This window comes from Erithacus rubecula, assembly GCF_903797595.1.
Source record: "Erithacus rubecula genome assembly, chromosome: 6".
NCBI lineage: Eukaryota > Metazoa > Chordata > Aves > Passeriformes > Muscicapidae > Erithacus > Erithacus rubecula.
Genome location: NC_136688.1, coordinates 9,551,557 through 9,565,181, shown reverse-complemented (window position 1 = coordinate 9,565,181; position 13,625 = coordinate 9,551,557). Strand labels below are relative to the sequence as shown.

The 13,625-nt window shown below is 46.8% G+C and overlaps 1 protein-coding gene across 4 annotated transcripts in view; it reads right to left on the bottom strand.

Annotated features, from left to right (window-relative positions):
• PLCB2 (phospholipase C beta 2) overlaps positions 1–13,625 on the bottom strand; it is a 41,259-nt gene that overhangs the window by 19,160 nt on the left and 8,474 nt on the right. For all 4 annotated transcript variants that reach the window (XM_079308625.1, XM_079308624.1, XM_079308622.1 and 1 more), the window contains 5 exons: positions 11,871–11,948; positions 10,288–10,356; positions 3,109–3,249; positions 2,367–2,446; positions 2,022–2,075 (listed from right to left, as the gene is read on the bottom strand). In XM_079308625.1, coding sequence (XP_079164751.1) covers positions 2,022–2,075; positions 2,367–2,446; positions 3,109–3,249; positions 10,288–10,356; positions 11,871–11,948 — 422 coding nt within the window. The remainder of the gene's footprint in view (positions 1–2,021; positions 2,076–2,366; positions 2,447–3,108; positions 3,250–10,287; positions 10,357–11,870; positions 11,949–13,625) is intronic.

Genomic DNA, 13,625 nt, shown 5'->3' with positions numbered 1-13,625 from the left:
GGCAAACAAATATCAGCATGGAGCAGGAGAGAGGTCAGATGGCTGGAGCTGCAGACAGTGCAGGACACTCCAGATGCACAGCAAGGGAGACAGGCAAGACAACTGTGAGCATGAACCAGCAAAGACAGACAGTGTTTCTCCAGGGGAGTAACTGGGGGACTGAGTTTGATAAACCTACACAGGATTTTTTGACTGCTGATTTAAAGCAGAAGATCTGTATTTCTGCTATGGACTCTGTAAGAGCTCTGTCACTCAAAATCCCTCTCTTGTCCTTTTCTGCCCCTCTTGGAAGTGCTTCCTATGGTACTGTGGAGAAGTAACAACAACTGAACTTTCCCTCCCAGGGTCTCCTCCACATCTAAATCCAGCCTCAGTTCTGTTAATCTCCTGGAATCACAGGTGCTCACAGCAAACAGGGGAACAAGGAGTGCCCTGTGCTGCCAGGTGGGAGTGCCTGGCGGGGGCTGCAGCAGCTCATGCAAACCCTGTCCTTTGCAAGGCAAAACTGCAGCAGCCTTGGTATGATTCCAAAGGGATTTGCATATTTAAAGGACAGGCAAATGCTCTTGGAATTTTCAGAATTTTCAGGAGTTTTTAAAGTCTTACATTTACCTGCACTTGAAGATACTGAGTATTTTTATAAACCTTGTTCTTAATCTGGACTATTTAATGGTCTGCATTTCTTGTCATTCTGCAAGAAATGGGCACTGAGGAGAGGTACATCCTGTATCAGATATTTTTTCTAGCTTGTTTCAGAAGAATAAGCTGGTTTCTCCCTGCAGCAATGCTACCTTGCTTGCATTTTAAAGATTAATTCAAAGCACTCTTCCCTAGTGTGTTATTCATTACAGACCTACACATCTTTAACAGCCCTTTGATGAATATTCTGGTTTCTGACAATGAAATTCTGCTGGTTGGTGGTTTAGAAAACAAATGACAAAAAATGTTTAGTGTGGAATAAAGCTCAGCCCTCCAGGAGCCCATTTAGTCAGCACAGCCCTAATCCAGCACAGCTCTGCCTTACAACACACCCTGGGGTCTTGTGTTTATTTGGGGCAATTAGTGCTCACCTCTTGTGATGCTGTAACACAGCACAGAGTAGAGCAGAGTTGTTCAAAACTTCCCAAATGCACTGTCTGCAGCTCCTTATTTTTAAAACAAAAGGTAATTTATGGACCCAAAAGGGAATTCAACATGGCAGTGCTGCCTTTTGTCATTCTACAAGCTAAATCAACAGAGGAACCACAGGACCAGCCTGGAGCGATTTTACTTGGGAAGACACTGAATGGCACAAAATCAATTCCAGATTCATGCCACATAGTGCAGGGGAGAAGGAACAGGCTGTGCTTTGCTTCCCATTCTAATGGGAGCCCTACCTAATGCACAAGGCCAAGCTGAGGACAGGGAAGGACAAATCTCCATCTGTTCTGCTCCTAAACCAGCACTAACACTGGTCCAGGGGCTGCTTTGCTCTCATGCACATCCAGAGCAAAGGCTGAGGGATGGGGGAAGAGGGGAAGGACTGGAGTGGTCACATGGGGAGAGAGGAGACAAGAAAAGCAAGGGAGCCCTGCTGCAGGTGAGCTGAGGAGTCCAGCAAAGAGCTCTCCAAATAGAGAACTCACAATCCTTACAATGCAGGGAAACTTACTCCTCACAATGTAGGGAAACAATCCTATACCTCATCCACCCTTCAGCTCAGGTTTGCAAAATAATTTGTGATCAGAATTTTACCAGAGTTGCTTTGTTTTGCTGATTTTTTTCTTGGCAGCAGCCAGGAAGTGATATCTGTGGCTATTTAAGCCATTTATTGCTGTAGATGAAGGCCTCAGTCTCCTTTCCAGACAAATTATGTGCTACCTAGGTGCAGCAAAAGCACTTCCATGGACACAGAGGGGAAGTTCTCTGCCTCTTAGGTACAGGAAGAGCAGAGAGCTGAAGCAAGTGAGCAACCATCCTCTCACCAGTTGCTCTGCCTGTAGTCTGATTGAACACACAATTAAAGAAATATCCACACTCACTTCCGGACAGGAATCTTTCCCTCTTCATTCAGTTGCAACTTCAGCTTCACTAGACTGTGAAAAAAACCCAAACAAGATTACAAAAATGCATTTATACAATCTTTAGAGACCCCACCAAGTGAGAAGAAAGGAAAAACATACAACTGGGAAAACGATCCAACAGTGAACTGAAAATCAGGATCCTACAGACCATCAGCTTAACCTTGGCATGACCCAGGCCTTGGTCTGGAGGCTGCCAAAGGACCTGGATGCTTAGAAGCTTTTTTTTTTTTTTTTTTTCCCAGTACTGTGAGAAAGGCAGGACATGGATGTTTCAGAGGAAAAGGTTTCTCAGAAAGGACTTACATTTTCTCTAGGAAGGTGTAGCGGGGAGCGTTGTACGCGAGGGGATTCCGGGCAATGGCCATAATATCCTCAGCCCAGTCCTGGAACAGACAGCACAGGGGCAGCTGGCACTACTGACTGCTCCAAGAAATACACAGCAAACATGGAAAGGGAACAGAATCCTGGAATAGTTTGGGCTGGAAGGGACCTTAAAGCCCATCCAGTCCCACCTCCTGCCATGGCCAGGGACACCTTCCACCATCCCAGATTGCTCCAAGCCCCTCCAACACAACCTTGAACACTTCCAGGAATGGGACAACTACAGTTTCTCTGGGCAACTTGTGCCAGGGTCCCCCTACCCTCACAGGGAAGAAATTCTTCTCACATCCAATCAAAATCTACCTTCCTCCAATTTAAGACCCCTTATTCTATGTGATACTTCTGGGCTTGACTCTATCACCTTCCTCCTACCTATAAACACTAGGAGCTGAAACTTTTCCACTTCTCAGCTGCCTATTCATCCATACAAAACACATGAAAGACAACAAAGGACCAGTCTTCTACTGGTCCTTTTCCATGCAGGGCAGGAGCTTCAAGAACAGAGATACCACACCTGACTGCAACATAAACCTGCTTGTTTATAACCTTGTCAGTAATGCTGGAAGGGCTCAGGGTCCTGTCTTCCTCTCTCCTTTCCTGCTCCCCACTGAATGCCCAAATCCTTAGTGGTTCCCTGTACTTCCATGACCTCAGGCCCCAATACCTTGCAAATATTCTCCTTGTAGGACACAAAGTTATGGAAAGTGAGGTCAACCATGTCAGGGCCAGATACAATTGTCAGGGTCTTCAGCAGGAAGGTGCTGTAAGGGTGATCCAAGTTAAAAACCTCTCGGAGCTTCAGGGACTGCAAAAGAAACAGAACACATGGGAGCAGCTGGAGAATGAGGGAAAACTACCCAAAAAAACCAGACCCCAATACACACATTGACCCAAATTCACAGAAAGCATCTCATGGGTTGCAAAATTGCTTAGTGCAATGTTCCTTTTCTTGGCTTTCCTTATTTTTTTATCTTTATTCTGGAATCTGCATTACTGGATCCTCCATGGGACAAGACACCATAACTAACACCCCTGCATCAGTCAGAAAAAGTCAAAGCTGGAGACTGTTCTTATATAAATTTCTTCTGAAACTTGCAAACAAGCAAGGGAAGGTTTGGCCTTCTTGTGCCAGAGGTGTGTAATCGCTTGATTTTATCAAAACACACACACAAAAATGTGTATTAGTGTGACACCCTTACGTGCAACCTCCCTCCACAAGAAAGATGTTTTTTGGGCCCCCCTGTCACCTCAGAGTTGGGTTCTTTCCCTCCAAGCCACATTTTCTGCTGCTGTCAGTTGCTAGCAGTGATTTTCCACAGTAATTCCAGTATCCCACAACAATGGCTCACCAGAGACTTGTTTTGTTAAGTGTAAGGCTCATCTGATTAGTGGTACTTGCATTGCAGCACCATATAGAAGTATTTATAGAATCCTTTAAATTATTCAGCCTTTTCTGCATTCCTATGCATGGTGTCACTAAGCCAAGGTATCCAAGGTATCCCAGAGTTCTACTGATGCTGCTGTTTATAAAGGGAAGAAAAAATTTCCATTCCTAGAATAAAGCCCAGCGATCCATTATCTGAAGTGCAGGACAAACCCCTGTCCAAGCAAATAGGGAGCTGTCAGAGCACCTGCTCCTTTAGAAACATGGCAAAATCCACAATCTGGGGTTGCTGGAGCAGGTCAGACTTGAAAGGGAAACTGGAGCTGGAACCTGAGCACATCTTCAGGTTTCAGTCTGCACCGCAACACACACAGAGCTGCATACACATTTTGTAAGCAACTACACAATTTTTTAAATTTCAGTTTTCTAATATCTGTAACAAACAGGCATCTAAAAAAACAGGATGGCCTGGATTGTAACTCAGGATCATCTGACTGCTGTCTCTTATTCTGGAAAAGCACCTCTCTGAGGGGGGCACTCTGAAATCTGTTTAATCCCAGAGCATTTGGAAGGAGGGAAGGGCAGGAATATGATTTGCCTGTTTTCTACAAGGGAATTTCTAAAATGGCTCCTTCTTGCTTTGTGAGCAGAACTGAGCACCACCAAACACCCACATCTCCTTTCCACACTCGTGGCAACTCCTTGTCGGAGCTCAACTTTCCATTGCCAGCTGCAAAGTGTTGGGGTTTTAACTCCAAACTTAACTTCATCTTGCAAATACACCAGCATTTGTTCCACTCCAGGGCTGTGAGGAGGCCCAAACAATAGTGAACTTGTGGTTGTGCTGAGCTCATTTCCTGTATTTATTATCTGGGCCCCTCCCAGCCCTTCCTCCTCGGCACGCTGCTCTCCAGCAGACATTGGGCACCTGGCTCTCTCACAGCTCTCTGTCCAGCCATGTCCCCTGCAAGCAGAGTACTTTAGCCCTTATCTAGGTGGTGATGCATCCAACACCCAATGAAGATGTGGAGAGAGGACCAAAGACTGTGTGCAGGAGCTCTGAACCTGATGCCACATCATGGCATCTTTCACAACCTGCACTCCTTTAGTGCCTTGTGCCACAGCTTCACTCTGGGATTACTGTCACCTTGCAGGTAGCCATAAAGGAAAAATAAGAATTGCTGCATGAAAAGCAGGACATGCATATTAGCCATGCAAATCATAAGGGAAACACTCCTAGTAAATCCCCTTAAAAAAGCCCAGACAAGCACAAAACAACCTACTAGCAGGGTGGCTGAAGTATGAAGTCAGCTGGTGTTTCATGTCCCACCCTCCTGATTTCCCTAAAATCTTCAGCTGTACAGAGATCCATAGTCCAGAGAGAAACAAATTCGCATGCAAATATAAACAAAGACAGGGACAGACACAGGACAGAGAGAGATGGTTCTTTCTCTGCTTGAAAGAGGGCAGAGCCAACTGACAGCAGGACCTGTTGTGTCACTGTGCTCTTACAGAGCTGTGTCTTGTGGCACTAGGACAACAAATCTTCTCTTTTGGAGAAGAGAGGGCTTGTTTGGTTGCCAGAGGGTAAAAGGAAGCCCCAAGATCTTTCCAATGCCTTTGACTCTGGAGGTAACACTCCTATCCCCCTTAGCCTTGCTGCTCCATGCTGGAGATACTGGCTGCAGAATGGGGAGGGCCAGGGGGTCCCTGTGCCAAGCATCTCAGGGACACAGAGAAAAATCCACAGTGAAGCACTCTCAGCTCTCAGTGTCATACCTAAAGGAACTGGAAAATGCAGCAGCCCAGATTCCCAGGCACAGAATATAGCCCAAGGTGCTCTGCAGTGCAGCAGGGACACAGAGGGGAATGTGTGGCCCCAGAGCTCACTGCATGGCAAAGGCAGAAGCAGGAGGGCCCAGCATGGCAAAGGCCATCACTCACACGTGCCCATCTCCTTGCTCAGCTCCTGCTCCACCACTTATAAATCCTTTGCCAGACACAGGCTTGTACCTGCCTCTCTCTTGCACACTCACAGATTGGTGTCTCCATATGATTGCTCTCCAGTTGGAGGGCTGGAATTAGACTCAGTTCAGCTTCATCCTGGGCTCACAAATTGCTGAATCCCAATGCCAGAGCTGCTCATCCCCTGTGCTGCTGCAGAACCACTGACCACCCACAGTGTTTACAACCTGTGGCTCACAGCCACGGCTCAGCTCCGAGGGCACTGTGATTGTCCTGCATGGATCCTGAACATTCCCACTGGCTTCAACTTTATCACCTCAAAACATGAGTGAAATGCCTTGGTATCATTTTTTCCCTGTACAATGTGCAGTTCAGGCTGTATCTCCAGGTTCAACATCAACAGAATGTGGACAGAGGATGAAGCTGGTTTATAATAATGACAATAAGAAAGAACAACTTCTGGTTTCATTATAAGATATGCCTGTCTCAAAGCCAATGCCTCCTGAAACATCTAAACAAACCCCAAGACACAGCCAACAGCCTAGAAGTCTGGCCTAAAACATTGTGTATTTTGGCCTTAATTATTATTAGATTCTCTGTCAGCATTCTGGGGCCTTGGTGCCTCAAGAAAAGAAACCACAAAAAGCCCCACCAATGCGGGGCCCTTATTGTTCCTCATTACAGAAACGAAAACACAGACCTGATTGTAAATAACAGCCTGATCTGTATCGGCACGCTGCTGAACTACAGTCAATAGCTTTTTAATCTTGTCTCCTTGCTGTTCAAAAGCGCTGCTCATTCTTATCTTTATTACTCTTTGAAAACACGCCAAAGTTCGCTCTGCCCCATCGCAAAAAAACAAAGAAATTCCGCGAAGCAAAGTCAGGGCAGAAACTCGAAGCCGCTGTCGAAGAGCCTCGCAGGGGCGGGTGCGCAGGAGCGCAGCGTAGGAGGGCGGGCAGGATCCTGCTCGGTGGCCAGACCGGGGCTGGGGAAGGCAGGCGAGACCCATTTCCATTCGGAGGCGGCTCCTAGGGCTGGCAGCCCCTGGTGCGCCCCTTTCCACGCTCCCTACCCATCCCCAAGCTCGGATGGGGCCCCAGCTGTGACCCGTGCTGGGGCTGCTCTCTTCCTTCTCAAGTGGTTTTTCACGTGGCTGCTTTGGTGTTACTCTTCTTGCTGTAGAGGTTACACAGAAAAACCCCAAACCTCCTGCCCTGCAGTGGTGGGAAAGTGCTACTGAAAGCAGGGAACTCCCAGCCACCCCCTCCCAGGGAGACTTGTCAGTGCCCTGGGTCTGGAAAGCTCAGGGCAGGTTACATCCTTAAGCCACAGCCCAAATCTGCCCAGCCCCTTGCTATGGAAAGCAGCAGCACAGATGTTCTGCACACAGCACTCTCCTTCCTCTGGAATTTCTTCAGTCACAATCCAGCAGGAAAACCCGGCCACAGAGCAACTGTGGATTGACTGGGGCATCACTTGCAGAGAAGGGGAAGGATTCTTCTTTTATTGTTGGTGCTCTTCCTACAGCTGTGATCCTGCTCTCCTTGTCCTAAATAAGGCTGATGGCCCACTTCATTTCTTCTCCACCTTCAGGCAGTGAAACAAGTAACTCTTTGTATTAATTCCAACTGTTCTACTCCACAGCCACTATTTTGTAACGGGGCAGAACAGCACCCATGTTCATTCTTCTACCTCAAAACAGATTTTCATTTGCTTCACCACACCAGTTTTTTATATTAATGCCTTTTGTAACAACGCCCCAGACATAACTGCCCCGTGTGGAGGGTGTGGTGGTTCATGTGAAGAATTTTTCCCTGCTTTCTGCATTCCTTTGTGAACCTCTGTTCCCAGGGGAGCCAAATGAACACGACCCCAAGGGCTTTAAGCCAGAGGCATCAAGGATAGCAGAGCTAAGTGTAAATCAGAATTTTCCAGACCCACATGGCACATCTTGGTTCAACATCTCTTCAGTGCCCACACAAGACCTCACAAGAGCCACAAGGAAAAAGTGGATAAGAAGCCAGTCTAGTGCTTTTTACTACATGTTATCACAGAATTCCAGAAAACTCCCTGAAATAAAAAAGGGACTTATTTCAAAGGAATGTCTGCAAAATGCAGAATTCAAAAAGCACATGGGATTTTCACAGCAAAGGTTGTCATCAAGTGCATCACTTCTGCCCACTGAGAGTACTTAATAAATCAGTCAGTGCTTGACCTTCACTTTGTTGTTCTTCTGCAGCCAGTTCCCAGGACTAAAAAATCCCATCCCTGGCCTATTACAACAGCCAGAACAGAGCAGCTCCACCCAGGTGCCTAGGGAAAAGTGCTGGAACAGGGCAAACACACTGGCACTTCCCTGACACATTCCTGCAGCTCCCAGCAATTTAGGATTCAGCAGCTTCCTAACTCAGAGGCATTATCTCACATTTAATAACCCTCTAAGGGCATTTCCTTCTTGTACTGACATTTTATACTCACATTTCCATGACTGTGCATGAAGCATCACCCATGGCATGGTGATATGAGGTGGGACAGAGGCAGCAGCACCTCCTGCTTGTGTCACTCCTACCTCTGGAAAATTCCACCTTATATGGTGCATCCTGCACTGGAAGAAACCCTGAATAACTGCTTCAAACCCTGAGTAACTGCTTCATGTTCCCCTTCTCCATTCAGCTCCTAATAGTACACTCCACATCCCATTCATCCTACTCCTGCCAGTCCATCCTACTCAGATGCTCTGCCCCCAGCAGCCACTTCATTCCTTTGTTCATCATGCCTCTCTTTCATAACTTTTCCAGTTCTCACCTCATTTGAGAGTATACTAGGACTGCACATAAATATGGATCCAATTGGGGTGTACACAATAGCATGACTTCCTAATGATTTCCTTATAATTCCTAACATACAATTTACTTTTAAGAAGCAAATACTGCTGAACACTACACTGATATTTTACCATACACCCACGATGTTTTCTGAGCAGCAGCAGTCAGCTCAGGGGCTGTTATTACAGAAGGATGAGGGATTTTTTCTGTGTGCATTGCCTGATTTTTATCTGTATAAAATGTGTCACTCATTAGATCATGCAGTCAATCAGCAATTCAAGGTCTTCCTACAACTCAACCTGATTTTATTGCCCCAAATAACTCTGTACCACTGGCAAATAGTCTTATCCTGGAACTCACCAATTAGCCTTCCTTAACTAATTCCTAAAACCTAGGACATGTTTCTCCAGCCTCCTGTTACTATCAGGACATCCAGCCATGGCCTCAGTTCTTCCCCCAGCAATTTATCATCTGTATCAAACATCAATTCATTTTGCCAACAGGTTCTTCCTCAAAGTTTAACACCCTAGAAAAGAATATCTCATACCTCTCCTTTCAGTCATCCTCTTCCTTAGTGTGCCCCATCTGGAGGGCAGCATCAACTCAAACAGCCTCAAATATTTTATTCTCTCAAATGAAAGTCCAACCTCCAAAAGCATTTTTTAAGCACAATTCCCACAAAACATGAATTTTAGGCTCATTGAAAACTGAAGTATGTTCCATTCTAGTGAATTTCTAAGGAGAAAGGCAGCTTCTCTGAAGGAAATATGATTTTTAATAATGTTCTTGAGCTCTGCTGTGCCTTTAGCACCCACCTTATTATGGTATTTTGAGAAATATTAGTCTTGGGGAGCCCTGAATAGGCACTTTCAGAGCACATTGAGAAAACAGCCACACAACTTATGCAAAAGGCTACTTGAGGCTCAGGACATATTGCAAAACCTTTCCCTTTTGCCTAAGAAACTCACCTATGTCACCATCAGCTTTAGTTCTTTGGCCCCTTTTCCACCTTTGAAAATTACTGCAGTTTTCTGCTTGCCTTTTCCATACATGGAGAAGTTAAAAACAAACAAAAAAAAGTCCCAGAAACAAAGTCCTAGCAAGGGCTGCAAGAAGCTTCAATTATATCTGAAATTTAGAACAAAGCCCTGATCATGTGCAAATGCAAAAATATACAGGGAAAAAAAAAATGAAAAAGAAACTAGTTTTTCTGAAAATGTATTTTCTTCCCTTGAAAGGGAAAACCCCCAGCACACACTGTTGGAATGGCATTGAACTCCAGGTTCTTGGGTACCCTGTGCATCCTTGCACAAGAGCAGCTCTGGTGACTCCATGCAGGAGCATCAGAGTCACCAGCAGGGCTAAGCAGTGCAGCAGGGCACTTGGAAAGGGAATTGGTTTTCCTGGCTTTCTGACATATTCCTTCCAATGAGCCCATCCACCATAGTCTGGAAATGCTGCTTTTGGGTGCACAGAGGGTCCCTGGGAGGTCAGGGACAAGAGTCAAGATGGCTTTTCTGTATTTACATAGCTGTGAAAAAAGGAGATGAGATCCTCTCTACCTCCTTCCTACAGAAATCCAGGACAAACTGCCTGAGCCCACCAAAACCACAGGCAGCCCTGCCTTTCCATTGAAACACTGGACACAAAGAAGCTGTGGACTCACCTTGGGCATTTTGGCAAATCGCCCTGCTCGGGTGTCTCGGATGCTGGTGATATCCAGAATTTCCCTTTCCTACGACACAATAAGGACAAGGAAAGTGAGGAAAGACAAAGGAGGAAGGATAGCACTCCATGACAGAGCCCCCAGAAGCTGTAAGTCAGGTTTGGCTTGTGTCTTTCCCTGTGGAAGAGCTCTCCCAGCAGGAAGAAGGCAGGGAGGGAAGCCATTCCCACAGAGGACACTGCACAGCCTTCCCCAGGCAGTCCCTCCACATCCTCACTACTGGCTTGCTCTCCTGTTTGTTCTTTTAATATCCAACCTGAATTTCCTTCCTCTGTTACTAATTTTTCTTCTCACCATGGGTCTGGAGAACAAATTATACTTGTTGCAGCAGATAACATTATTTTCCAGGACCACAGTCCAGGACAATGTGGATGCCATGTCTTCTGGCTGCATCCCCATTTTATTGTTAAGCGGGAAGTAATTTTACTCCTAATCCCACTCCTTTCTGAGTCCCTAGTGCAAAAGCAGTTCAGTGTACTTTAGCTGCTAATCAACAGCATTTTCCAGCAATGCAAGACCCCTTCCAGTCTGGGTTTCCTTGTGGCACCTATGCTTCTTTCCCCCAGCCCCTTTCTCAGGTATCCCAATGAAGTACCTCCCTTTTCATGGTGACACCAGCTCCCCTTGCCTCACTTTGTGCTCCACTTCTTTCTGCTGGAACCCTTAGAGCAGAAATTCTACTGCCTGAGTGGACCTTGAAAGTAGAACAGGAGTGACATCAAGGGGTGTGACAGTCCCCAGTGTGGTGACACTGTTCTCACTGTGGCAGTGCCTGGTCCCAGCTGGCACTGGGCACAATGTCTGGAAAGGCAGAGCTCACCCAAACCCAGCAGGTCCCTGGCCAGGGCCTGTGCAGGATTGTCTGACTCTGCCATGGCATGTAGGTCAGGCAGAGGAAGTCAAGCTGAACCACAGCCCGCTCTGGAAAGCGGAAGTAAGCCCAGCCTTCCACCTCCCTCTCCATGACTTGATGCTACTCATCAGTGAGGAACTGAATTCTCTTTCCTCCATGTGTTGCTTCTGCCTCTGCTCCAGCAGCTGGCATCTTGTGCTTTGCTCCAGCAGCCTGCAAACATTACCCTGAGCACAAGTTGCTCTCGAGACTCCAGGTAGGCCCTACATCACTATGGTCACTACTTTCTAATTAAAATGTCTGAAACCCCAATGAGACAGTTAATGACCCCACTGTACAGGTTAGGAAAATCCTGTATCTTGCTGGGTGACAGGGATATCAGCACAGCTGTTCTCCATGAAGTCCTTTGAAGGACACGTAATGAGCTTTGCAGGAGTCAAAAAAGGTGAAAACATGAAAGGCACAGAAAGGCCACACTCACACCTTCTGTTCTTGCATTTTCCTGGTGCTGTGAAAACCAGCCTGCCACTGACCAGCTGCCACTTCTTGGTGGGGTGTCCCTGCCAAGAGGGATGAGTTTCTCCCAAGTGCAGGACTCGAGCACTTGCAGTTGGTGTCTCACACAAACCTGGCCTGGCTGGAGCCTGAGCTGGGCAGGCTCAGCACTCACCGTGCTCTGATAGGTCCAGTACACGTAAAAGCCCTGGGGATCCACCCGCAGAATCACAGGAGAAGCATTTGATGTTTCCTGACAAAAAAAAAAAAAAAGAAAGAATGTTGGCACCTTGGGTGACTTGGGAGAAAACATCCAGGAACACGAGATTCCCAGTTCAAATACTGGCAGGTGAACACCCTCTGGGATTTATGAAAACGAGCCCCAGGATTTTAGGACATTTCCACAGTGACACTGTGAAGTTCTAGAAACTGAATCCTGAGTCTCACCTAACCTGTGCATTTAACAAGAACAGCTCTCTTGGAGCTTTCTACACAAAGAACTGAGAGAAAAAAATATCTGGAGATTCAATTAGGTGTTTAATTTGAAAAGTCTTCTTTGACCTGCTTCATTCCACAAGCTCAGGAGCAGCCCAGACCAAGCAGAGAAAGCATTCATCCATGGCATCTCTTATCCAGGTGTTCATGCAGATTATCTGGGCTCTAGCCAGGAAGGCTTCAAGGAGGGGCTGCACCAATGCACCATCAATATGCTGCTTTAGATGGGGATTCTGAAACTCCACAGACTGTCTATACACTGACCATCCAAAGAAGCAGCTATGCAGACACTCATACCACAGGCTGCAATCAGATTAAAGTATTTGGGGCTGATCCTGAACCCCACACAGCCATTTCTGGGAAGGCTCCAAATTCAATTCAGGAAGCTGAAACATGCCACCACTAATAGGAAACCAGTAATGAAATCTGGAAGTTGTACTTGTCCCTTGGCCTCAGATTCTTCAGTTTGGTACTCAACCCATACTTCACTCTAGAGTGTATCTGTATTTTCAGGGGCCTCCATTTCCAGACACAATATTTACAATAAACTATAAATGTAAACTGTGTAAACAACACATACTACGTGGTCCTTTTACTGCCTCCTGTCTTCCTTCTGCTGTGCCAGGGCCAGTGCCAGCCTGACCAGCACCAGGTCTGTGTTCCCAGAGCTCTTGGCTGGCTCCCTGCACACGTGGCCATGGAGGGCAGAACAGGCCCCACGGTACCACCACAGAGTATTGTGCCATGTTCTAGATTACCCTTATCTCCCACAAAGCAGCTTTCTGGAGGGCAAGCTGGGCTGCAAGGAAGCTGCTGCCAGCCAGACTCCTGGGCCTGCCTGGGGGTGCAGGCAGCCTCTCCAATGGGGCAGCTCCTGGCAGCAAAAGAAACCAGCAATCCTACAGAAGATGGTCTGGCAGCCAAAAGGCTGCTTCTCGCTCTGTGGGGCAAAAAGCAAACACTGTCTGCTAAAATCCTGTAATCCATAATCTTTCAGAGACAGGAACAGTTTAGACTCTGCTATGAGGACTCAGAGGCAGCAGAGTGCCAAACCCACACCCATCTGCCCTGCTCAAAAGGTCAGGTACTGCCTTGTGCCCTGACAAGGCTCCCAGCTGGTTCTTTAATTCAGCTACCACCCACATAATAGGTCTTCATCTCTTCAGTCTGTGTAGGAGCCCCAGCTTGCTGCATGCTGAACAAAGCACCACAGAGCTGCTCCTTATCTTGAGGTCCTGCAACTGACTCCATGGGACAGATCAGAACAGTCCTGCCTGTCAGGGATCCACTGCTCTCTCCTCTAGACAGTGCCTTACCAAAGCTGGACAAGGTGAGGGCTCTGTAGATAAAGTATAGGTTTGCTTTTTTGCTGGAAGGCCCTAATTCAGTCCCAAGCTGAACAGTGATGTAAGAGGCCAGTCTGATTTTCCTTAAC